The sequence below is a fragment of the Ursus americanus genome, chromosome 11 (genome assembly GCF_024610735.1).
Source record: "Ursus americanus isolate L20-20 chromosome 11, mUrsAme1.1.p, whole genome shotgun sequence".
In the NCBI taxonomy this organism is placed as follows: domain Eukaryota; kingdom Metazoa; phylum Chordata; class Mammalia; order Carnivora; family Ursidae; genus Ursus; species Ursus americanus.
In genome coordinates, this window is record NC_142137.1 from 43,868,465 (window position 1) to 43,895,533 (window position 27,069).

Below are 27,069 nucleotides of genomic sequence, written 5' to 3' on the forward strand. Positions count from 1 at the left end.
CTTTAGATCTATCCGTATCATTGCAAATGGCAAAATTTAATTCTTTGTGGCTGAATAATATTCCGTTATAAATACTTACCACATCTTTATCCATTCACTGTTGATGGACACTGGGGCTGCTTCCATAATTTGGCTATTGTAAATAATGCTGTGATACAGATAAAGGTGTATATATTCTTTTGAATTGGTGTTTTTATATTCTTTGGGCAAATACCCAATAGTGATTTACTGGATCATATGGTATTTCTGTTTTTAATTTCTTGAGGAATTTCCACAGTAGCTACACCATTCCCATGCATTCCCATGACAGAATGTATTTTAAGGAATTGTATACTAAAATATCTTTTATGAATTTATATCATTGTTAAGAAATGTACCAACTGCTGTATGAACTAGCAGTGTGTGTTTTCTTTTCACATTTCTAAAATAATGACATACACATATACACATAACCCTAATACATAGATTGAGAGAAATAATAGTGTGGGAAAGGGTGGTAGGAGATAACAAGTAAATAAAGGAAGAGAAAGGTAGAAACCTTTAACTATAAACTTTAAAGTATTTTTCACTGAAATAAACTCTGAGAAAAATCAACATTAAAAATTGTGGCTATACCAACTCACCTCGTTACTGTTCAGGGCCACTAATTTGAAAGTTGGTTTGGAAAGAGATGACTATATGTTGATCTCATTCACTTAGAGCGTTTTTTAGAAAGTTGTTTTTCACTAATCATAAGACTTTTTTGTTCACCGGAAACTCTAGCCATTGTGTTACCTTTCTGGCTTTCTGACTTTTAGTTTTCCATCCAGAGGACTATGTTGAGCTTTCCTGATCTTTTAGGATAGACTCAACGGATCTGGTTAATAGAGCAAGACTGGACTCCTTGGCATCCTCTAGACCAGCATTTTCCAAACCGTGTTCTGCAGAACACTGGTGTTCCACAGGATGTTAATGGATTGCCCACTAAAGCAGTATTTTGGAGTTAAATATTTTTAGGGAATGCTAGGTTCAATAATTTGAAATTTGCTTGTTCATAGTATAACTTCACAGTCTTTAATATGCTGATGATGCATTAAATATCTCAAGCATTTGGCCCTAATTTTTTTTTCAGCTTCATTATGCTGTTTAGCTTTGAGAACACCAATAGGAAATGTTCTACAACTTTTTTTAATATAGATTTTAATTGTGATATGTCTCTAGATGCCTATACATTTATTTTGTAATCCTGTTATAACTACTCCCTTATAACTGTAGCCTCCACTGCCTTTTGGTATGTTTGTTTGCCTGGCAAAATCCCAACCCTGGTTGAACTAACTTTGTGCCTACTTTATGCCTGTGCCTGAGTGGTTGAATGTAGCTAGAAAAGGCACAACATGCTCCCTGGTCTAACATGTCATATTCATGACTGCTAACCTCAGGTGGACCTTAAGGCCTGCCCCATAATCCTGTTCAACCAATTCCTGTCTGTTCTTCCAGACCACTAAATTCCACTCCATTTTTTCCCTCAAACCTCTCTCACTTCCTTCCCTACCCTCTCTCTCAACTGATAACCTTGTTTCCTGGTCAGTGAGAAAAAAGACCCTCAGCACAGATGTGTGTGTGCTCCCACTGTCTTGTCTGGTGGGTGTATTCCTGGTCTCTGCCCATAGACTGAACCCTCTCTGTGACTCTGGGTGGTATGCCTGCCCCTGCCTTGGTGGCCTGCTCTCATGCACGAGAGTCCATTCCCTCTCACCAAGTCGCTTCTCTCTTCTGCATCAATAGGTCATTCCCTCTCTGTTAAATTATTCCTATCAGTATCCAAACAGGAGAAGGGATTTGGGGTTTTTTTGATATCCCTTATAGATCTAGCACCTAGAACACTACCCTGATCATGGTCGTTGCTCAGAATATATTTCCTGAATGATGAAGTAATACTTCTCATCTTTTATAAAGAGTTTTATTTTAAAGCAATTCTAAACTTAAATAGTAGAGAGAAGGGCGCATGGCTGGCTCAGTCAGTAGAGTGTGACTGTTGATCTCAGAGTTGTGACTTTGAGCCCAATGTTGGGGTGATAGAGTTTACTTAAAAAAAAAAAAAAAAAAAAGTAGAGTTTACTTAAAAAAAAAATAGTACAGAGAATTTCCATATGTGCCCCACCCAGCTTCCCCCTGTGGATTTCCCAACATAAAAAAAAAGAAAAGTTTCCTTTTGCTCTCAGTTTCCTTTTAAAACAGCTCCTTAAGCGTGTTTTCTCTACCAGTTGACTCCATCTGCTGTCCTTCCATTTTCCTCTTAAACCCACCCTATACCAGGGGCCCCTGGGTGGTGCAGTCGATTGAGCGTCTGACTCTTGGTTTCTGCTCAGGTCGTAATTTCAGGGTCGTGGGATCAGTCCCCATGTTGGGCTCCATGCTCAGCTCAGAGTCCACTTGACTTTCTCTCTCCCTCTACCTCTGCTCCTCCCCATCCACCCTACCTAAAATAAATAATTAAATAAATCTTTAAAAAAATAAAAATAAAACAACCTCCCTATTCTGGTTTCTGCCCTTTCTTATCCTCAACTCTACCAGAAGACCCTTGTCAAGAATGCTGAAGACCTGGGGCGCCTGGGTGGCTCAGTCATTAAGTGTCTGCCTTCGGCTCAGGGCATGATCCCAGCATTCTGGGATCGAGCCCCGCATCAGGCTCCTCCGCTGGGAGCGTGCTTCCTCCTCTCCCACTCCCCCTGCTTGTGTCTTGTGTTCCCTCTCTCGCTGGCTGTCTCTATCTCTGTCAAATAAATAAATAAAATCTAAAAAAAAAAAAAAAATGCTGAAGACCTTTACATTGGTAAATCCAGTGATCAATTCTTGTTTCTTCTCTTCTTTGATCCAGCATCAGCATTGATTTCTTTCTAATTTCTTCCCTTCTCTTAATTTATAGACATTTCTTCTTGGCCTTCTTGGCCCCCTACCTCTTCTGTTCTCTCTCTGTACTCTCTGGATGGCCTCATCTCTGTTCATGATTTTAAATATCAGCCCAAATACTGATGACTCCCGCAGCTGTGTTTTTACCCTTGGTCTTGTCTTTGAACTCCAGATTTTTATGCTCATTTTCTCTTTGACTTCTTGTTTGTCAAACATATGTTGATGACAAAACACCATTTGCAATGCTGCAGTCTTCAGACTGCAGGCTGCAGTCTTCCCATCTCAGGAAATGGTCCTGCATTCTTCCTGTGGTCCATGCCCCAAACCTTGGAATGTCCTTGACTTCTGCCCATCACTCACATTCTGTATCAAATCTACCAGCATATTCTGTTGGTTCTTCCTTTAAAGTATAGACCTAAAAACACGATCACTTCTTATTATCCTTACCACCAGCACTTTGGTCCAGGTCACCATCATCAACTCTGGCAAAAGCCTTCTAAGAGCCTCATCTCATTTCCAGTGTGCTTAATTGACTGTAAAGCAGTCAGAATAATTATTTCAAAACCTAGATTATGCCACTCTACTGCCTAAAACCCCCTGCATGATATTCTGGTAAATGTCATTTTACTCTGAGTAAAATCCCAAGACCTCATCATGGCAAAAGACCCTTCCTGATATTATTTTCTATTCTGTGCTTCCCGCAGTCTATTCTTGACACAGCGGTGAGACTCCCACCTCATATCCTTTATATTTGCTGTTCCCTCTGCACGGAATGGCTTTTCTGTTACGCATTTGAGCGGCTCAGTTCTCTTTTTTCACTTTCTTTAGGTGTCACCTTATTTGACAGGCCACCTTGACTCTGCTGTATAAAGGGGTGCCTTTCCATTTTTGCTCTCTGCTTCTTTCTTCCACTTCCTGTCCCCGTAGTGTTGTGCCTCCAGAGTACATATTTTGTTGATTTATTTCCTGTCTCTTCCCAGTATATTGCAGATCCCACAGAAGCAGGAACTTTGTACATGTTTTATGTGCTACTGTATACTCAGTGTCTATCCCAGCGTCTGGTGCATTGTAAGCACTAGGTGTTTAAATGAAGGAGTGAGCAAATGAATGAAATGGGTTGCATGTTAAGATGAGGAGTACGTAGAACAAGTTTGATTAGGAGCAAGGATTCAGATGCCACGTAATGCATGCTGCTAAAGAGGTCTTAGGAAAGTATGGGCTTGACTGAAGTAAAGATGACAGAGAGGAGAAGAAGGAGGTGAGACTAGGAAGGGAATACCCCATCTTAATACCTGGTCTTTGTCATTCTGACAGATGATAGAAACAGCATGTGTGGTTTTTGAGGGTGATCGAGCTTCTAGCTTTTTGCATGTTTGCCCTTACGGATGCTGAAATAGTTTTAGCTTGCTTGTGTATATGATTATGTACACATTTATTTGTATTTGAGAATTTATCCTGATAATTACAGTTTTGTGATTTATATAACTACAGGTGTGAAGCATCAAGTCCACATATTCATCCAGTGGGTTGGTGTAAAGAACATAGAAGAACACTTATTACTCCGCCAGGTTTGTGTTTATCATGTGTCTAATATTTTTTGTAAAAGATTTTGTCTATTTGTAGAGAGCACAAGCAGGGGGAGCGGCAGAGGGAGAAGCAGACTCTCTGCTGAGCAGGGAGCCCGACATGGGGCTCTATCCCAGCACCCTGGGATCATGACCTGAGTGGAAGGCAGACATTTAGCCCCCTGAGCTACCCAGGCTTAGAGTCTATTTGAGGATTCTTGCTCCCTCTCCCTCTGCCCCTCCCCCTGCTTGTGCATGCGTATGTGCTCACTCTCTCTCTAAAATAAATTTTAAAAATCTTAAAAAAAAATGACAGTGTCTGCCAGCCTTCTTCACTAACATAGTTTTTTTTTCTCTCTCTGTAATTAATAAGTATTTTGTGGAGAGATACTTGGGATTGTGTAAATATTCTGTACTTCATCCCTGTATCACTCGTAGTTTTTAACATCTGTTGATATTTCTAGTATGAATTATTATTCTGACAGCTGTTAAATGCTAATTTTTTTATTCCTTGTGCATAATGAGTTGATATTCTTCTGCAAAGAATAGCTTTCTCATCTTCCCATTTATTCATTCAGTTAATTTATTTATCTCTGCATGGACTCATACATTACTGTTTTTATCAATGAGTTATCATCTATAAGCAGCATTATTTACTTTTCATGTCCAGATTTTCTCAGATTTGGCTCGTGGGAGTCCCTTTATGCTGGTTACTATGTCCCTTGACATGTTCTGATTGTTTTTTGATAATTTCCTACTTCCTGGCACAGCTAGGCTTATCTTGTACTTTCCCTGATTCAAACTAAAATCTAAACGGTAGATGTGTTCATTGCTACTGGGATGATGTTACTTCTGTCCTCTCAGAGGATATAGTCAGGAAATATATCCATATAAAAATGTTTAAAAATTATTTATCTTTCTATATCTGTTTAGACATTGAAAATAATGAATTTATATCATTAGCTCCAGTTCCTGTCCAAGACTCCTCAGTTTATTCTAGTTTCCGACTTTCTCTACTTACACCTCTTTTTTCAGTGAGAAACCCGCCCTCCTTTATCTCAATATATTTGCCTATTTTTTTCAGTTGTCTTTATGTAGCCGATTTCCCACCCCAATGAGCCGCTGTTAATTCCTGCTCAAACCTGCCTGATGGATTTTGGACTTGGGAGGAAACAAAAGGAGGCGAGAGGAAAGAGGGATAGTTATTTCTACATATTTTACTAATTCTGTTCCATGACCTGGGGCGCTTGGGTGGCTCAGTCCGCTGAGCATCGGATTCTTGGTTTTACTCAGGTCACGATCTCAGGGTCCTGAGATTGAGCTCCCCCCAGGCTCTGAGCTCAGCACGGAGTCCGCTGGAGATTCTCTCCCTTTTCCTCTCCCTCCCCTACTGCCTCTCCCCGTTCACACTCTCTCTCTAAAAATACATAAAATCTTTAAAAAAAAAAAACCATAACTGTTCTATGACTTGATTTTGCTTGTTTGTTTGACCTAAAATATGGTGATATATCTGGAATATGTCCCATATTCGTATATATAAGTCTGCTACATTCTTTTTTTCTTTTTTTTTAATGAATGCTTTCTATTCCATGTGTACTATATATATATACACACACACACACAAAAAAAAAATTTATATTTGCACATTTTCTATATTATGGTTATTAAACTTTTTACATTTTTACATTAACAAACATTATATTCGCACATTTTTTCTGTATTATGGTTATTAAACTTGTTTTTACATTTTTACATTAACAAACAACTGTGCATTGTCTATGTGGACATGAGCTTTTCCTAGATTAGTAGAAGTAGAATTAGACATTAAAGGGTACTTTTGTTTGTGTGTATCTGTATATAGGACTTAACTGAGAAGATAAATTATACATATACATATATGTTAAATTTTCATTTAAAAGGTAATAGAGGGGTCATGATCAAGATGAAAGTAATGTAATTATTACAATTAGTGCTGCATGTGTTATTCAGTTTAAAGTTGTTATGTGGAATATGAACATTACTTCCTAGGTTATAGTAATAATATGTCATGGTTTTACAGGTCAGTTTGTGGTTCTCACTGTCATTTTGGTTAAGCCTGACAGGACTTACTTTTTTCTTTCTTAGGTTATCCAAATGTGAAACATTTTTCTTGGGATAAATACTTAGAAGAAACCAATTCTTTACCTGCTCCTGCAAGAGCTTTCAAAGTGGTGAGTTAATCTGTTTTACAGTATTTGATTAATTTGTGTTGACAGTAGTGTTCATTGAATTCATTGAATTTCAAGAACAGAAAGAGAGAGATAGTATGAGTGAACCAGGGAGGGAAACAGAAGGCCACAGAAGACGTTTTTGACTTCTTACAAATTTGAAAGTCAAAATTGTTACTGGGGTTTTTGTTGTTTGCATCCAGAAAATACTTTCATTTTAGACTTGTCTCCTTGGAAAATAATTTTGCTTGAATTTGTGTGAAATGAGTTGGTGTGATCTTATGGCTAACTTCTGTTTTTCCAGCTAGATATTCTGAAAAACCAAAACAAGATGGGATATTTTCTAATGAAAATTATATGTAATGACTCCTTTAGATTTGTTTATGGCAAGCTGAGTTGCTGTTTTTCATTTTATTGCTATTAATGAGCATGTTTAATTATCAAAATACAAGGTCACCTGCTTTTTTGTATAGTATCTTTCTAATCAGAGCCGTTGCATCTTACATATAATTTGGTAAGATTCAAAGTAAACCTCATTTCTTTGCAAGGGAAGAATAAGTAATGAAATTTATTTAAAATTTTTTTCATCTCTAACAACTTCCTTTATAATTTCTATTTTTCTGTAAATTTAAAGAACAATATATTAAATACTTTAAAAATATTTTAATGTAGCATAATTAGTCTGTCATGGACATCACTTTTCTTTAAATGATTTTCTCATGTATAAATTGCTAGAATTTTTAATGATATAATAAGAGGTATGGGTCCAAACATAGAAAAGAACATCAAAAATTTTTGAGAGAGAAAAATATTACCTGAAGAAAAGCCTTTGCAAGAACGTTTTTTATTCCATCTGATGGTAAATGTAGGATTTAAAAATGAATGGTTAGAGTTATGCCCTCCTTAAGAATTTTTACCTGACCTCTAACTTTAACTCAAGCCATTGCGAAGAATTGCATTGCACTTTGCTTTGAACTGGATACAATCTCATCACCATCAGTCCGCATGTCTCCTGTTGCACTGATACCAGAGAGAAAGCTATGATTTCCCTAGTGTGGCCTTCAGGTGCCTCGCGTTGATTGTGTGTTATCTTTTACATAATTTCACACTTAATTTTCACAGCCACGGTTTTGTTATACTCAATATAAAGAACAGGGGCGCGAAGCTCAGAAAAGTTAAGCAGTTTGCCTAACGTGACAGTCACCTTGCCTTCCACAGCTGGTCCCTGAGGTTTTCCCGGGGTCCGCCGAGCCCTGAGGCATGGGTAGCTAAGGTGCAGGAGCAAAGGGACTCCTTACTCATTCCCGTTCTTACAAGAGGGATTCCATCTTACATGTTTTGATGGCTCATTTTCATTTTTTAAAGACATCTTCTTTTTGTTCTCATGATCATTTCTAATCTGTGTCACTTCCTCTTCCACTTTAAAAGTTCTTTCCTCTCTTCTTATAAATTATTTTAATGCTTGTTGTTTTTTGCCAAGACACCTCCTTCTAACTAACAGCCAGCACACCCCTCCTTCCCTTTGGCCCATCAAATAACTGCACCATTTTGAATTTTATCTTAAGATCTTTTGCTTTCTGTTTGCTCTTGTGGCTGGGTGCGCTGGCTGTTTCTGTTGCCTCGGGGTTTGGCCATGTGATTTGGGATTGTGTTTTTTGATAGGGAGGGTAAGGTCCAAAGCTATTGTAGGAACTGGCGAGTTTGAAGGTTGATTCTCTAAATAGCTCGTCTTAATCTGTCTTTGTGACACAGAGCCCACCTTCTCTTCCTCTGAATCTTACCATGTAATATTTTCTGTATGGCAGAAACCTCCACATGGATTCCAGAAAAAAATGAAGCTTGAAGTCATAGACAAAAGAAATCCTATGTTTATTAGAGTAGCAACAGTTGCAGACACGGATGATCACCGAATAAAAGTGAGTGTTCTCTGTTGGGGTTTTGTTTTGTCTTCTGTTACAAGATATCTTGGATGGAAACTTCGGCAGATATTTAATTTGTAAAGTCCTATAATTAGTAAGCCTCTAGGAATATGCAGATAAAGGGGTGTGCATCTTTGTCAGTATTTATCCGGGATTTTCCCTTTAATCGATGCAAGAAGTGCTCTTTATTTATGACCGACATTTACTATGTCGGATCTACTTTCTTTCTCCGAGCACACCCTCAGACTATTAAAAGCCAGTCATAAATAATAGAGCAGTTCCTCCGAATATGGTACCTCATTCTCCAATAGTATGCTTTTTCTTTTTTGGAAAACTTGAAGGTTAATGTGTTTTGATGGGGTTGTACTAGATGTAGACTTTTCAGAAGTAAAGTACAGAAGTGCAGCCTTTTAATATAGGACGAGTAGAGAGAAATGATCTTATAAGGCAGGTCAGATTGTACCTTTCGCAGGGCAAGCAAACGTTTAGGAAGGAGGGTGGTTTGTTCTGTCCGAGGGTGGTCGTGTGAAGTGTAGCTGGCGTTCCAGGGGAGGGTGAAGACCAGAAGTTCTTCTGTTTCTGGCTTAGGTGTTAACTTCAGTCTCAAACGAGAGCAGTGTTCTTTCTACTTAGTCCACAGAGTTGTTTGGAATTTCTCCTCAGAATAGTAACAGTTACAGAAACAAGATGTTAGATTTTCATGGTGTTTTACAGGGTAGCAGTGTTCTTCCATTATTTGACCTTTGTGGTGGTAACAGTGCAGGAGATTTGTGTTAACTATCACTATTTTATCTGAAGCGAGGCACAGAAAGAGTTAATGAATTAACTTGTTAATTCCCGGCAGTGGCAGAACTAAGTCATAGCCCTAAGCTCTAGGAGTCTATGTTTATGCTCTTTTTTTAAAAAAAATAAAATAAATCACATATTCAGCTATCTCTAATGAGATCATATATAAAAAATTATAAAATAACATGAACAACATGTATAGTGTGGTTTTGTATAAAATAGAAATTTTACTCTTTAACTCACTGTTTTTAAGATTATATAATCATGTAACATTTTAGAAATTATAAATAATAGAGAGCCTATTAACCTTTTTCAAGTGCATTTTCCTATTAATTGTCTTTGGTGTGATAATGTAAATCATAAAGCAATCAGTATTTTAGGACCAGAAGTATTTTTTAAATAATCTAGGCTAGTGATCAGAGAAATGGAGAACTATGCAAAATAAAAAATCACATTGACCAGTCAGAATTGAAAAAAGAATTGGGAAAAAAAAAGTGTTTTGGCTTAGGTGCATGAAACATTTATTCCCTTCACAGCTGGCAGGAATACGAAGTAGCTCGGCCTTTCTGAAAAGCAGTTTGGCGAAGGCATCAGAAGTCTTGAATGCTACTTACCCTTTAATTCAAGAATTTCAGTCCCAGGAATTTATGTTAACAGAATTAACCAAAGGGAATATGCAAAGATAAAGACTACAAGGAAAATAGAGCGATGCCCTTTATAGTAGTTAAGATTGGGAACAACCACAGTAGAGTATAGGTAACTTAAATTACTGTCTATCTATATGATGTTAACTATTTAATATTGACAAGTGTAAAAAACTCAGGTTTACTATTCTGTATGATGTCTGGTATTGTTTTTTAAAAGCATATTATAGGGGCACCTGGGTGGCACAGCGGTTAAGCGTCTGCCTTCAGCTCAGGGCGTGATCCTGGCATTCTGGGATCGAGCCCCACATCAGGCTCCTCCTGGGAGCCTGCTTCTTCCTCTCCTACTCCCCCTGCTTGTGTTCCCTCTCTCGCTGGCTGTCTCTCTCTGTCTAATAAATAAATAAAATCTTTTAAAAAAATAAAAATAAAAAAAATAAAAGCATATTCTGGAAAGAAACGGACCAAAATAATGACAGTGCTTCTCTTGAGGGCTAAGATTATGAGTGATTATAAATGATTTTTTATGATTATAAATGAATTATAGATGATTAGGTTTTCTTTTTAATTATCTGGTTTCAGGAATACATAGTAATTACTTTCATATTAAAAAAAAATTTTAGATTAACTCTGATTTTACCTGTGAGAAAATTTTGGCCCAGAGAGGTCAAATACTCCAAAGTGGGTAGTTCACTTAGCTAATAGGAAAGTTTGGGCTAGAATCCAACTCTTTTTGCTTCTGGCTGAATTCTCTTTCCAATACAACATCTGGTGGTTTAACACCCAAAAAAGAGCTGGCTTCGAGGTGTGTAGTTGACAGTTACCTTTTCACAACTAGCAGTGTGAATTTCATAGCTGAAGGTGAACCTCTGAACGAGTACCTGTGTGTTTATAAGTCTTCAAAAGGTCAGTGAACAGGTGACCATGACTCAGTTTCAGGGTTCATCAGGGACTTATGAGATTTATAGAAAGCTTTCATTCATAGGAGTTTCTCTAGTAATATGGGAGATGATGTTGCAAGAATGCTTATTTTTCTTTACCCTTTCAGTAGTTATTTCACATTTTAAAAAATTTTTGCATAGTCTTCCATTTTCATGTTGTTATGAGTAAGTAAATCTTGTTCACTGCTGAGCAAAGTAGTCTTTTTCTTAACAACATTTTGTTTTTCCTAGAGTCAGTAATTTCTTGTGTTTTGATTTTTTTTCATTTTCTGTGCTCATGGTATCATACGTCTACAAGTGCTCCATAAATCGGCCATGTCTTTCTGTCAAAAGCCCAAGTGTATTTTTTTAACCTCTCTGTGTATCTTTTTTCTTCTTAAACTCTTTTTCCTACAACTTAGCAGTCACCTACGATGATCTGGGTGGTTCTACTCTAAGCCTTATCCAAAGCTTTCATCCTGAAATTGCTCTTTGCTGACAGACTATGTTGTATTTCATTTTTTTTTGAATCACATATTTGTTTTTTTCTTAGTGTATTTTCTTATCTTGCTGAAACACATCTTTTTGTAACTTTCTAAGGGTGGATGAAAGTCATCTTTTTTTGACTCCTCGCATGTCAATATTACTAGTCTTCCATGGGGTTCATACTGTGCCTAGGTGTGGAATACTCGGTAGAGAACCGTTTCCCCTCAGAAATTAAAAACATTGTTCTGGGGCGCCTGGGTGGCACAGCGGTTGAGCGTCTGCCTTCGGCTCAGGGCGTGATCCCGATGTTACGGGATCGAGCCCCACATCGGGCTCCTCCACTATGAGCCTGCTTCTTCCTCTCCCACTCTCCCTGCTTGTGCTCCCTCTCTCGCTGGCTGTCTCTATCTCTGTCAAATAAATAAATAAAATCTTTAAAAAAAACAAAACAAAACATTGTTCTGCTGTCTTCTCACTTTGGGACCCTCTCTCTCTACCCCTGATGTTCACGTGTTTTGTGATGTCATGTCTTGATGTGAGTCTTTTTCCACTTACCATGCAGGGGACTCAGGCTTTTTACTGAGGAGCTTCATGTCCTTCAATTTTTGGAATCTTTCTTATATTACTAGTTTGTTGACTTCCTTTTGTCATCCTATCTCTTCTCTTTCTGGAAGTCCTGCTGCTCTGGTGTTAAACCTCTTGAATTGACCCTTGATTTTCTTATACTTTATTTCTTGTTTTGCTTCTCTGATATTTTTATTCTACCTGCTAAGAGATATCTATTCTATTTTCCAAAACTTATGTTGCATTTTTAATTACAACTCTGATTTTTTTTTTAAAGATTTTATTTATTTATTTAGCCGAGAGAGCCAGCCAGCGAGAGAGGGAACACAAGCAGGGGGAGTGGGAGAGGAAGAAGCAGGCTCCCAGCAGAGGAGCCTGATGTGGGGCTCGATCCCGGAACGCTGGGATCACGCCCTGAGCCGAAGGCAGACGCCTAACGACTGAGCCACCCAGGCGCCCCAACTCTGATTTTTTTTAATTTTCAACAGTTTTTTCTTATTTTCTAGTCTCCTCCCCTTTTTAAATGGCATCATCTTTTTATTACTTGAAGCAATATTGTTTCTTATCTGAGGATACTAGTGATCATTTTCTTCAGTTCCCTGCTTATTTCTTGTAAATTTCTTTAGACTCTGCTCTGCTTTATTGGAGCCTCTCCTCAAATGTCAGGTCCTTGACGGGCTGTCTCCTTTAAGAAAAAGGTACTTAAAAAGTGAACTGTATTTTCATGGGTGGGACTTAGAGAGGAGTGGACTTCACTATGATAAGAAAGCAAAGAGCCAGCTTTTTCGCAGGGAGATCCCCATTTTTTGGCATCTGAGTCCTTGTCTGGAGCCTTCCAGTTTCTGCCAGTCTCCTCCCTGGTGGCTGCTGGGCGAGACAGAGAGAAGGACGGGGTTGGAATGTACGTCTCAGTTCCTGTGCTTTCTGTCCCGCCCATTGCCATGGCATGTTTGTTCTAGAATGCAGAGCCTTAGTGATCTTACTTCTCTGCAAGGTAAACCTCTACTCATCGTCAGGGTCGAAGGGGCAGTTACCTTGGTGGGTGGAGTGGTCAAGTGGGGAAGCGACTAAGGGAGTCCATCTCCATGTTGACTCTGAGCCAGTGCGGCTGTTTTTCGAGACCCTCCTCCTCTCCTACCTGCTGCCGCCAGATTGAGTCCTTCTTGGGTTCTGCCAGGAGAGCCGTTTGCTCTGGTCCCATTCTTCTCAGGCACCTGGGCTACAGCCCATGCACTCTATCCTGTAGGTCAGCACTCCTCCTGCGTTTGCCCTCCATACTTACCACTGTCACTTCTCACCTGTCAGCCACTCCTCTTCCACATTTGTCCTCCCTTGCAGATAGAACTTTAATTTCAGAAGAGAGTGGAGATAAGCACCTGAGTCTATAATGTGCTTTACTGAGTTGCCTTTCACAAGAAGAGAAAATCCAACCAAACCTTTTTCTTTTTAAGAAATAGCTTTTTAAAATATTATCTGTCTTATTCTTGATAAGTTGTCAATAACGGGTATTAAGGTTTTATAAATTTTCCAAATAATGCTTCTGGATAAAAATGTATCCAGCTTCCTAAACTATTAGATCTGTGTGAGTTAAGTCTTCCTCACTCTACTTTGATACATAATCATCTTATTTCCTTCCTCCCTTCCTCCCTCCCTCCCTTCCTTTCTTTTTGAGAGAGAGAGAGAGAGCAGAGGTGGGGGGTGAGGGGGGGAGAGAATCTTAAGCAGGCTCCATGCCCAGTGTAGAGGCCAACTTGGGGCTCCGTCTCACAACCTTGAGATCATGACCTGAGCCAAAATCTAGAGTCAGACACTTAACTGACTGCTGCCCAGGCACCACTCATCTTATTTTCTTTAGAATTTTTATTAATTTCAGCATGATTGCTGAGTTGCTTTCATATATAATTGTATTTATAGTGGAACATTTGTTTTGTAAATATTTTGTATGTCTCTTTTGGGTTCGTAAAATTTTTAAATATTTCATGTTGTATGTTTATGTATCTTCCTTTTTTGTTCTTTGTTAGACATTTTATTTCTTTTCAAAATAGTCCCCAGCAAGAGTAAAACTATCACCGAACATTACTAAAGTGTCTGATTTTTTGTTTGTTTAAAACCTCTTAATATGCCAGCGACTGAAGGTAGTAGAAGTAAGAAAAGATAAGCTATACAAACTTTAATAAAATTATTTCATCTGGGCTTCTAGAGTGAGAATTTTGATTAGGGTTAGTATTAATTTTTGCACATATTAATTTTTACATAATTTCAGATAGCATTTTTAAGTGTATTTGGTACTTATCAGAGAGAATTTTATTGTTACCTCTGTTCGTAATATCTAAACTAAATTTCATCTCTGATATTGAACCCTTGAACTACTAAAATTCTCCAAATTATCTACCAACCTGGTTTATAGGCAGTATTAGATTTATCTATGGTATCTGTAGTACATTAATCCTAGAAAGCTAACTTCTCATTGCCAAACCGAGATTGCAGTTTCACAGCAAACTATGAAACGTTGTGGTATCACCAGATGCTAGATCTACCATAAACATTCTTAAAAGCATATGCAAGGAAACTTTAAAAAGAACCCTTTTATTTATGATGATACCAAGATTTTCAGAGACTATATTGGTATACAGTAATGTACTAGTTAATATCCATAGGTCTCAATTCTGAGCACACACCACAGTTACTTAGGAGTTGAGTAAACAACATATGTATACACAAAGCCAAGCCTATGAATCAACAATCTCCTGAGCAGACTCAACCTTTTTTTTCTTCTTTCTTTCTTTCTTTCTTTCTTTCTTTCTTTCTTTCTTTCTTTCTTTCTCTTTCTTTCTTTCTTTCTTTCTTTCTTTCTTTCTTTCTTTCTTTCTTTCTCCTTTTCATCATAGAGAAAATTCTGGTATGTATCGGGGACGGAGAACCATTTATTTGTTAGGATTGAGTATGTTTGCTATAGGAAGATACCTAAATTTTTAAAAATTTAGTGGTTTAGCTACAACAAAGGAGACACGAATTATGTGAATATTGATTCCAGTGTAAAAGAAACAGAATTTAAGAATGTCAAGATCGGAAAACAGGAAAGTTTCATGTTTCTAGTAAAACAGAGTAATCACTTGATAAGTTGAAAATTAGGACACTTTAAACTTACTGTAACGCTAAGTGATGTCTGCTCATTTATTGGTAGCATTGATAGCATAAATTGATATTTTTAGAAAATTATCATGAATGTCATCTCACTGTTAGCATTGTTTTTGATCAGAGGAAAGGAAAGTATTACTTTGAGTTAAGCAATTTTCTGTGCTGCTTTTATATTCAATGTATGTGAATGATAAATAATTTTATTTGGACCCTTGAATTTTTAGGCTTGGTTCCTTTTCCTAACTAGCTGTGTGATCTCTTCTTTAAGATAATACCTATGAATTCTTCCAGGTATGGAATTCTGTGGGCTTGACTCTAGGATTAATTGATTTCTCAGGTTGAGAAAGTGGATTCATTGTGAAGGATGTTATTTTGAACCCGTATATATGTACTTTATTTATTTATTTATTTATTTATTTATTTATTTATTTATAGGAATAAATCTTTTTATTTTATTTTATTTTAATATTTTTATTATTATGTTATGTTAGTCACCATACAGTACATCATTAGTTTTTGATGTAGTGTTCCATGATTCATTGTTTGCTTATAACACCCAGTGCTCCATGCAATACATGCCCTCCTTAATACCCTTCAGCAGGCTAGCCCATCCCTCCACCCCCGCCCCCAAAACCCTCAGTTTGTTTCCTGGAGTCTGTAGTCTCTCATGGTTCGTCTCTCCCTCTGCTATCCCCCTTCATTTTTCCCCTTCCTTCTCCTAATGTCCTCCCTGCTGTTCCTTATGTTCCACATATGAGTGAAACCATATGATAATTGTTTCTCTGCTTGACTTATTTCACTTAGCTTAATCTCCTCCAGTTCCATCCATGTTGATCCAGATGTTGGGTAATCATCCTTTCTGACAGCTGAGTAATATTCCATTGTATATATGGACCACATCTTCTTTATCTATTCATCTGTTGAAGGGCATCTTGGCTCCTTCCACAGTTTGGCTATTGTGGAATTGCTGCTATGAACATTGGGGTTCATATGGCCCTTCTTTTCACTATGTCTGTCTCTTTGGGATAAATACCCAGTAGTGCAATTGCTAGGTCATAGGGTAGCTCTATTTTTAACTGCTTGAGGATCCTCCACACTGTTTTCCAAAATGGCTGTACCAGCTTGCATTCCCACCAGCAGTGTAAGAGGGGAACCCATATATATATGTACTTTAACAACTCTGTACTATTCTGTCGTACAGATGTACCATAATTTAGTTAGCCAGTCTCCTAATGGTAGATCCCCAGCTTGTTTTCTACTACAAACAGTGAGTTGAGTACCGAGATTATCAAGTCAAAGGTGATGTATTTTAAGTGATTGTTATTGCAAATAATGCTCCAGAAGTATTTGATAATTAATACTACTGTCAGCAGTCCATGAGAAAGCTTTTCATTCTCATACTCACCAACTCTAGGAATCGCCAAAATGGAACAGTTTTGATAGGTTGAAAGAATTGCATCTTGTGGTTTTAATTTGTAGTTTTTTGGTTATAAGTGAAATTGATTATCTTTTTATATGTTTACTAACTATTTATAGTTAGTTTCTTATTTATGAGCAATTTATATCTATTTTTCATCTTTCTCTTGGACTTTTAATCTTAATATGTTGATGTCTGATCTCTATATAAAGTTAAGGAATAGAGTACGTTGTTACATATGTAATAAATGTGTTTTTTGGCTTTCTCATGGGTCTCCCATCTATTTTGTGGTTTTTGCCACTTGTTACAGAATATTTGCCACTCTCAAGTTTTTGATGTTCATGTAGTCAAGTTGAACAGTCTTTTCTTTTACAGCTTTTGAGTTTGGTGTCTTGCTTACAAAGGTTATCCTACTCCAAGATTACAAACACATTCACTTGTTCATTGTTCTAGAACTTTCATTGTTCAGCTTTTAATGTTTGCATTTTTCATCCAGTTGGCATCTGTCGTCTTGTTTAGGAGTAAAGGATTCGCAGACTGGAGAAGGAAATCTAGCTGACAAACTTGATGTAAAAGTAAAATATATATGGCCTTTTAGTATATCCTTTCATCCTAAAAGATAAAATATATGTAATACTTAAAAGCTACCTAGCTGGTCTTTAGTGACCCTGCCTGAGGGACCAACCGCTCTTTCACATGGTGGCCAGTAACGATGGCACTGACCACTCTATAAAACCTCTTTGAGAGATATTGTAATTATTTATGAGAAAAAAAATGATATTTAGAAATGCATTGGATGGAGAGATATTCTGTAACCCGGGTGTATTTCTAATAGGACACTGAGTTTGTTTAAAAAGCCTATTTCGCATAATTCTAGGAGAGTTGAGATTTATATGAAAGGCCCTTCTGCCTCTCCACTCTCCCCTCCCATCCTCCCTCCCTGCCCTGATTTATTCATTACTGAAGTAATACTCACTGGGTATTTGGTGTTGCTCAGATGAAGATATTATGTACTCAAGTTGTTCTCGTGTTGGAAGATAGACATAATAATATCTCTGTAGAAGTACTCCTGGAATAATGCCTTTGGCAAGACATTTCTTGATGGACGATTATTTAAAAATAGGTCAAAAGTGCCTTTTTTCGTCATAGTGTAAATGAAGTAATTTAAATAATTGGAAAAAATGTATTTGGTATTAAATCTACTGTATAATTTAGAAGAGAATGAAAATGGTTATGGTGGGTAGATCTTTTATTGTAGGAATTTTTGTGACCTGAATGGTACTGTTCATTTTTGTTTTCCAGGTTCACTTTGACGGCTGGAATAGTTGCTATGATTACTGGGTGGATGCGGATTGTCCTGATATTCACCCCGTGGGCTGGTGTTCAAAAACCGGGCATCCTCTTCAGCCTCCTTTGAGTAAGAGACACAAGGATAACTTAAATAAATGTTTCCATGTTCTTGTGTGGGGGGCTTAAAGTGTTCTTTCCTCCTATCCTTTTCTTTCTGCTTCTTTCTCACTGTATATTTCTTCTCTGTGTAATCCTTTTCCTCTTCCTACATTTTCAGTTACATGGTAGTCACAAAAATATAAAAGAAAAAAATATAATGTTTGAAAAAGCAAAGTTTATATAGATTTTTTTTTTACTTTTATTTTGAGGTACTCATCACCTTTTAAAATTGATACTGAATTTTTGGAAGACAGTTTGTCAGACTATCAAAATATAATGTATCAGAAATTATTTTATACTATAGTTTTGCAAAATGTTACCATTTTAAGAAACTGGGCAAAATTTACAAGGGCTCTCCCTATGAATTATTACTTAAAACTGTATGTGATTTACAATAACCTCAATGAAAATTTCCTTTAAGTTCAATTTTTAAAAAAATAAGCACTGACAATTTGACATACTGTAATTTCAACTTTGAAAGAAAACATAGACACTGTAGCAAAAAATATGTAGGAAATACAATAGATTATTGCGGGGTTTTAAAAAGTTTAGGGTGCCGTCCTCCATCTAGTGGCTTCACTTCTGCTTGCCACATACAAGCTGCATAAAGGTGCAGAAATTCACATCATAAAAATTCACATGCATGCCGTTTGTTAGAGTATATATTTAAAATAACAAACCTTGGAAACAGACATTGGTTAAGTTCTGGTGCATTCATAATACAGACACTGTGCAGCAGCCATAGAGAGTATTACCCTTGAGATGGAAAGATCTACAAGACATGAAGTTAAAGACCAAAGGAAGAAAAATGTCTCAGGATATGTACATCTGTGCTATCCCTTGTATGCGACAAAATGAAACAAAACTAAGAACTTGATACATATATATAATGTGTGTGTATATACATATGTGTGTGTGTGTGTATATATATATATATATATACACACATATATATCCACGTAGGTATGTATGGGAATGCTTAGAACAAGATCAAGCACATTACACATTAAAATAAGTTGTCAGGATGCGGGAGTGTATGAAATGTGGGGGTAGTATGAATGGGATCTGTAACTGTTTCTCTGTATTCGGGTGTGGTGTTTGAGATTTTCACAGTATATGAGTATTCATATGCTAATTATGTTATTGATGAAAATTGCTTAGAATCTCATTAATTCACATTTAGATGTTTCTGGAATTTGTGACATTGAAAGAGGGTTAGATCAAAGTCTACCATTTCACTGTTGAAGAAAGATAGTGTGAACAAAAGCATAGGGAAAAACCTTTAAAAATAAAGACTTTTAAGATATTTTTAATTTTTATTTTGCGGCCTTCTGGTTAACTTTATGCCCCTTCTTTGCTTCTCTCATTTTTTCCCCTGGCTTTCTTATAGGCCCCTTAGAATTAATGGAAGCTTCAGAGCATGGAGGATGCTCAACCCCAGGATGTAAAGGGATTGGCCATTTTAAGAGGGTGAGACATCTGGGCCCTCACAGGTATGTGGTGCTGCCAGTCACGTGGGAATTCCTTATGTGGTCAAAGACAGGGTGCCCATCCTACGCATGTGTAAGATAATGATTTCCAAGTGTACTAATAGATGTGAGCTAATTTTATATTTCGATCTATATGAAATGTGGTTTCCATGGTGATCCTGTGAAAGTGAAGAGTATATCTGTAGTTAAGTCTTCCTGGGAGAAAAATGCGTTCCCAGCTTAAAATAGGTTTACTCTAGCTGTTTGCCTTTTCTTGACAGCCTGACCAGTTGTACGGATACGTACCTTCTGAAAGAGTCGCTTTGGGTTGACCATTAATAATGAGAAGAAGGCAGGCCCTGTTGAAGGTCTTTGTTTGGTAGAATATGATATGATTGGGGGACTCAACAATTTGAATAATGAGTAGTGAGATTATCGTAGATTACCAGCAAAGATCACAAGAAGCACAAATATAAATAGTCATACTTGAGAATGCATTGATCTAAAACAGTGTTTTTCAGTGTTTTCCTTTACCCCTAAGTAACTTAAAAAAGAAACCAAAATTATGCATTTGAAATTTGATGTATTGTTTAGGCAATTTAGGGGTCTTTGTAGACATTTAAAAATATGACTGAAATACCTAGAAATTCCTATGATTTGACTGAGATTTTTGAGGAACAAAAGCATCACCTGTTGAGGGATGTATTAAAATAATCATTTGTCAAGGTAAGTGTTCTATCTGCATGTTAATTGGATTGCCCAGTAAGGACAAGGATCCCTTGTTTATCTGGTCTGTACACACTGTAAATCAGGGTCTTTTGAAAAATCTGAAGATTGCACTGCCTGTTCCTCTAAGAGTTAATAGGAATTGTAAAATTCGTGTAATTAATAATGCTCGCTCCTTTTCTTTTCTTTTTCTTTTCTTTCATCTCTGCAACCTCCAGTACTGCTTATCTTCCTTTTGCAACACTGCTCCTGAGATTTTTATGAGATTCAGTCTGTTCCAGAGTAAATAGTCTAAGCATAGGGTGATGATTCCATTTACAAATACCCATTTAAAAATCCTTCTCGGGAGTGCCTGGCTCTCTTAGTCGGTAGAGCATGCAACTCTCGATCTCAGGGTCGTGAGTTCAAGCCCCACATTGGGCATGGAGCCTGCTTAAAAAATAACAATAATGAAATAAAAAAGAAAGAAAGAAAAGAAAAATCCTTTTCATATTGTATAAGTGCAAACCCGAAGGTGCATGATTAATTTAAACTAAATTAAAAATACTGTACCTTGAAAGTTGTTCAGTGTTGCTGCGTGAAAGCAGCTAGATTATTTTTCAGACATTATATAAGTCTAAATGCCAGAAATAATCATTAGCATGCTAAATTTCCATTGTATATTAATAAATTATTTCATTCAGTAAATATTTTTGAGGAGTTTTTTTTTCCAATAATAACTAACGTTTATTAAGCATGTATTTACTCTACACAAGGTATTGCTCTGTTTTACATTTATGGATAATCTTCAAAACTACCTTATTAGTTTTAGTATTATTTTCTTCCAATTTGTGGCACTGGAGAGGTTTACTGATTGACTGCTGGTGAGGGGGAACAGGGAATGGCACCCAGTCTTGCGCAGGGGTCTGTGCTGTTGACCCCTCTCCTCTCACTGCCTCTCAAGGCTCCACTCCAAGAATTAGTCACAGACCCAACCTTCAAAGAACTTGGGGACTAATGGAAATATAAAGCTGTACATAAATTAATTAAAATACAAGATACAAAACAGTAACTAATATTGAACCTTTGACACATGTACCAACCCCAAGATGTTCATTGGATTGAGGCAGTTTGTTAAACTTATGAAGGAAAAGAATAAAGAAGTTTTTTTTTTTTTTAAAGATTTTATTTATTTATTCGACAGAGATAGAGACAGCCAGCGAGAGAGGGAACACAAGCAGGGGGAGTGGGAGAGGAAGAAGCAGGCTTCTAGCGGAGGAACCTGATGTGGGGCTCGATCCCATAACACCGCGATCACGCCCTGAGCTGAAGGCAGACGCTTAACCGCTGTGCCACCCAGGCGCCCCCCCCCTTTTTTTTTAAAGCATGAACATTGGTATTATGTTGTTGGGGTGTGTTGAAATTTCTGTTTTGGCCTTCTGGAAAGGAAACCCACCTTAAAGCAATGTCCATCGTCTCTTTAGGAGTGCTTCTGGTCTGAGCAGAGAGGTTTGCCTGTCACGGCAAGGTCTTTGGTGACACTCCTGTCCCCTGCCTGATGGCACTGGCCACTCATTATGACCACCTTTTCCCAATTGTGCCATGGACCTCTGAGGGTTCCTCAGCGGAGCCACACCCATTTCGCAAAGTTTCAGTGATCATCTTTGGAGCATTTCTTTGGACATACAGTGTTGTATTGGCTAAAAGAAGGGGGAAATTGTGGGGAGAGTCATGGAAGATTTTATGGAGAAATGTGGTAAAGAAATCTTTCAGTATAATTGGAACCAGTAGAGAATTACTCATTTTTTTGGAATGAGAGAGGAAGCAGTAGACCTTCTGGCTTGAAGACATGTATTGATAGAGAAGCGGTGTTGGTTGCTCTGTCAGATGGAGGGCGTAACTAGCAGTTCTGTGCGTGAGTCTGGGGCAGAGTTCCTGGTTGCCTGGAGCCTGGGGAAGAGGGGTACGTGTGGTTCAGACAAGGAACAGCCACTGTCAGCTTCTGCTCTCTCCCCTTCTTCTTAGTCCTTTCAACTGGTTTTCCTGAGTCTTCCCAACTCTGCTGTCCTATTTACAACACTCAGAGCTCTGTATCTGGCAGGATATTAATCCGGAACAGGCACAGCCTGTTTTCCATTTCATTAGTAGACAGTGGGGTAGCCACAGCATCATGGATATTCTTTTAAAAGGTTCATTTCACTGGCACTTATTTTTGTCCTTGCTGAGAATGCTGTGGTTAGGAAAACATAATGAGAAAATTCTCTTTGGATTAATTTACTGAGAAACTGCATAAATCAAAACATGCATTCTTTGCTTCGATAACAAGGGAAGTTGCTCTTTTAGCAAGAATAATCAGTTTTATGAACACGTAAGCAGAAAGCTATGTTTTGACTAGCAGTTGTTGTTAGCTCCTCTGAAAAATTATAATAGTTGAATTTGATGTAAGAGGTGTTAGAAATAGAGCATGTGTCTCGGCGATGAAATTTGAGAATGCAATGTTTTCAGATGTTGAAATGTAAATAATCAGTGAGTGAGTCGAACGTGGATGTCATTCGTATCTCTAGGGATACTCAGTAGCCAGATTGCTCAATGCTCTCTTTCGAGCAAGGGAACATTAGTCCGGGTGGTGCTGCGCTGTTTCCCTTTGTTGATTCATTCGTTTGGACTACTGAGAGGTCAAAGAAGGGGAGGAGATTGAAGGAGAACTAAAGTGACATGAAAGTAGATATTCTGCATCTCTAGTGCCGTCCGAAGTAAATCTTTTCTATGAAAGATGTGATTGTGGAGGAAATAAACGAGAAAAAAATGGGAAGTATTTCCAACAACCTCTAAAAGGCCATTGTAAAGTCCATAAAAGTTTTAAAAATTTGAAGAGACACCTGCAAACAATAAACATCATACCGATTCGACACCCATCCGTCCCTGCATCCAGCCACATTTACCGAGTGCGTGCTTTGGGCCAGGTCCAGGGTTGGGTGATGGACGGCTCCGACGAGAGGGTCCCTGCCTCTCAGGAGCCCAGTCTGGTACACACAGGTTTTCGAGAGGCGTGAAGGGAGGAGCACCCTTTTCCTGAGGGAAGCAGAGAGCCTCCAAAACTGAGGCACATTATGGAGTTTCTAATGCAGTTGTGTATCTTGGCGGATGCTCTTTTACACAGTAGCGGTTAGGTGTTAGTCTGCTCCTCCTTTCTGAGTAATGACAACCGGTAGGGCTTATTGGTGACTTCCGATGTTCCAGGCACTCTTGTAGGACTTACTTCATCCTCACAGCAGCTCTGTGAAGCAGGTGCTGGTCCAATCTCGGTTTTACAGGTGAGGAAACAGGGCTGGAATAGTTAGTATGTGCCCAAGGATCAGACAGTGGCAGAACCAGAATTCAGCCCCGGCTTGGCTGGCACTCAGTCTCCGCTTATAACTCCTAGACACTCAGCAAGTGGCCTGATCGAGCCTGCCTCACGGTTTTGTCACGACGGAGTGGGGGAATGATTATGTGATCACTCAGGAAACTGAAGGTGTTACCCACTTGTTTAAATACATGTATTCACAATTACAAGGCTTTTAAAGGTGGCAGTGGGGAGTAGTGAACAAGGCAGTCCTTTCCCCCTTTCCTCATAAGCTGTTCCAGTCTTTCATAGGAAGAACTGCCTTCTTAGAGGGGCCGCTGGGATATTTGTGTGTAAAGCTGATATGGAATTATTTGCCCGTAGAACAGGGTGTACCCTAATAAAATCCTTACTGTAGATAGCTGTGTAATCCTCTTCCTCTGCTCTCCAAGGAACTACGTCATGGTAAAGAGTTACATGTATGTAGATACGTGTGTGCCCATGTAAACATGATACACACAGCTTAGTACACGAGGAGCTAGAGATGATTATGAGCCTAATGAGAACCCACTTTCTCCACAGAAGTTTGGTCAGCACTGGTGAGTTATAAAGTTAGTAACTTTGAAACTGTATGAACCTTGTAAATTTAAGAACAAGGAAACTGGCAAAGAGGTTAAGTATTGGCTCAGTGCATATTCACTCTATGACAGCCGTATCTGCTCGAAGACGGTACTCCGATGGATTTCATGGTCATAGGTTAAGGCTAAGGGCATTCTTTGATATTGCAAGGTACCGTTTGCCCCCATACGGTGTAACGGGACAGCCAGAGTTCATCATCGGACTCTGCCAAGAACTGATAAAGTTGACGCTGAGCAAGTTCCCTTTTTAAAGCCTCAGTTTCTACATCTGTAAAACGAGTGTTAGACAAGGAACGACTTCTCCGGGTCGTGGGAGTTAAGCAAGATAATGCAAGTGGAGCACTTAGCTGTGTAATGCAGTCGAGCCGTGGGGATGATGATGTTGTTACCATCCTCATTTTGCAAGCGAGAAGACGGAGTCTCCCAAGTTGGGCTTACCCTTCAGTCAGTAGCGGAGGCAGCGGCGGAACCTTTAGAACCAGGTTCCTGATTTCTGTCTGGGGGATTGCCTGTCCCTCCGTACGAGTGAACCTCATTTGCATTTTGTGGCATACCCTTTTTTTTTTTTTATCACCACCCACTTCAGGAACCAGCTGGTTTCCTTCTCTACCCCATAGTAGGTGTAAAAATGTGAGATATGTAAACTCATTTTACTTCTCTCGGGGTTCAAAAGAAGAGAGGGTGTCAGCGTAAAATTGATCATTGCCAGACTCCCTTCACAGATCAGCCTGGCCCATTAGTAAATGCCTGCCTGGAGGGCTGTGCTCACTTCTCCTACTTCAAGTTGAGAGTTTGAAATTCCTCTCTGGCCCCCAACAATCCAAAAAGGCAGATGTTCAGACAGTAAGTCCTGTTTTGTTCTGCAGTCTTGCCTTTCTGTGAGCAGTCCGAGTTTATATGTCGTGATCTTAGAGAGAGATATTCTTCCTTCACTTCGCCAACAAATGGGTGAAGGGGCTGTTCTCATAGATCTTATATTTTAAGACTTCTAACTGTAACTGTTCACTCGTGTGTGGTTGGAGATATGCAGCCCCTCTTAAGAATACTGTGGGTCTTCCCAGTGTGGGAGTGGGTGGGGTTAGGAACAGGGCTCTCATTTTCTTTACTTCATATCTGAGAAAAACCCTAAGGTGGATGTATAGATAGTTCTTCAGTAATTGTAAAGCCAGGTGTTTAACTGTGAGTGAAACATGATGGTTGCAGTATTTATAGGATTAGCAGCATACTGTTTGTCAAAAAAAAACACAAAGCATTATATTTAGATTTTTTTTCTTGCTGTCACAACCTACAAGGAGATAAATTTGTAATAGAAATACACAGTATGGGGAAGAAAGAATAGAACAGAGTTAAAGATGGCAGTCTGAGGCTTAATTAATATATTTCCTTTGTCAGAAACAGATTCAACAATAGCAGGAGGAGCTGGTTGTATTTCTTATCTTTTTTTCTTCAGAAGAGGGGAGTTCATTGAAGATGATGAATTTGATTTTAAACATGTTTGTTATGAGGCAACCCTGGGTCATTTATGTTTTGTCTGAAACAAGATAGGTGTAAGGCAGGGCTCCATGTCCCCCAGGGGAGCTACAGGGAGCAGAGCCTCTCCCCTCCTCAGGCCTCTGGCAGTTACTCTGTGGGCAGAATACCGAAACATTGCCAAGCAGATGCTGCCACCTGGGTATTCCATCAGGAGGAGTGATGCGAAGGCAAGTCACACTTGGTGTTTGCAGCCTCTGTGGAATTGGGGGTTGGGCGGGTGTGGAAGTGGTTGAGGGGTTTGCGGAACGAGTGAGGGCCGTGGCCCCAGGAGCCCCCCATCCTGTGTAGACTGTGTCTGGGGACGAGAGCTGGTGGGACCTTTCTTCTTGCCCAAGCCTGACTGCCCAGTCTTCCTACTGAGCCGTCCACTGCCTTGTAGTGAGTTTATTTCTGCTTAACTTACGCAGAATTGGTTTTTGTTATTTATAGCCATAAACACTGATTAGTACAAATATCCCTTGAAGGATTCTTGTCTAGAAGAGACGTTGTGGTTGGTGATGGATTTTTCCTTCACATCGTTACTGAATGAATAAAAATGAGTTAAAATAGTATGCCCATTCTCAATAAGATAAATGAAATAGTAGGGTCATCTTCCTGAGCTACTTTGTTGCTATGTGACATTGGGCAAGCAACATCTCTACTTGATTGTTTAATAAACATTCCACAATTCCTGATGTTGTCCCTAAATCTGCTTCTCTCTCATCATTCTCATCTTGGGTGGGTGGAGGGGGAAAAAAGGCATCCCTGTCACCTCCCAGGTCTTCAAGCCAGAAACCTAAAGACCACTCTTAAATCCTTCTTTGATGTCATTCCCCATCAACCATCCATGCACAGGTTCCCTTGGAGGGATCACAGAGTTACCGTGACTGTTTCAGCCACCCAAATCCAAGTCGCCATGATGTCTTTAGTCTTACATAACTTCTTTTGCTCCAATTCTGTCCCCTTGAAATCTTTCCTCCACAAAGCATCCTGAGTGATTGTTTTAAATTGTACCAAACCATATCATTCCCTTATTTGAAGGTCCTCCGGTGGCTTCACATCAAATGTAAACTAACCAACTGAACTCATGACTATGGCCTACCAGAGCCAACATAATGACACTTCCTAGTGCATACCCTCCCCTTGCTCACATACTCAACCATCGCTGGTCTCTCCCTGCCCCAAACATGCCAAGCTTTTCTTATGTTTGCACTCTTCTTCCCATTTCCCAGAATGCTCTTCCCATGTTGACAGAGCAGGCTTCTTCCTCACCTTGAGGGCACTGCTCAGATGCTGCCGCTTCAGGGAAGCCCTTCCTCACCACCTGTGACAGCCCCATGTTCTCTCTTAGGTCACACTCCATGGCATTTGTCACTATGTGAGGTTGTCTAATTTATGTTTGTGCAATTGTGCAGTGCTCATCTTCCCCCCAGAAT

General features: G+C 38.8%; 1 protein-coding gene across 7 annotated transcripts in view; it reads left to right on the forward strand.

Moving 5' to 3' along the window:
- The window catches only part of L3MBTL3 (L3MBTL histone methyl-lysine binding protein 3), a 111,523-nt gene that overhangs the window by 56,211 nt on the left and 28,243 nt on the right, over positions 1-27,069 (forward strand). For all 7 annotated transcript variants that reach the window (XM_045805573.2, XM_045805568.2, XM_045805574.2 and 4 more), the window contains 5 exons: positions 4,381-4,457; positions 6,579-6,664; positions 8,467-8,577; positions 17,838-17,952; positions 19,375-19,477. In XM_045805573.2, the coding sequence (XP_045661529.1) occupies positions 4,381-4,457; positions 6,579-6,664; positions 8,467-8,577; positions 17,838-17,952; positions 19,375-19,477 (492 nt within the window). The remainder of the gene's footprint in view (positions 1-4,380; positions 4,458-6,578; positions 6,665-8,466; positions 8,578-17,837; positions 17,953-19,374; positions 19,478-27,069) is intronic.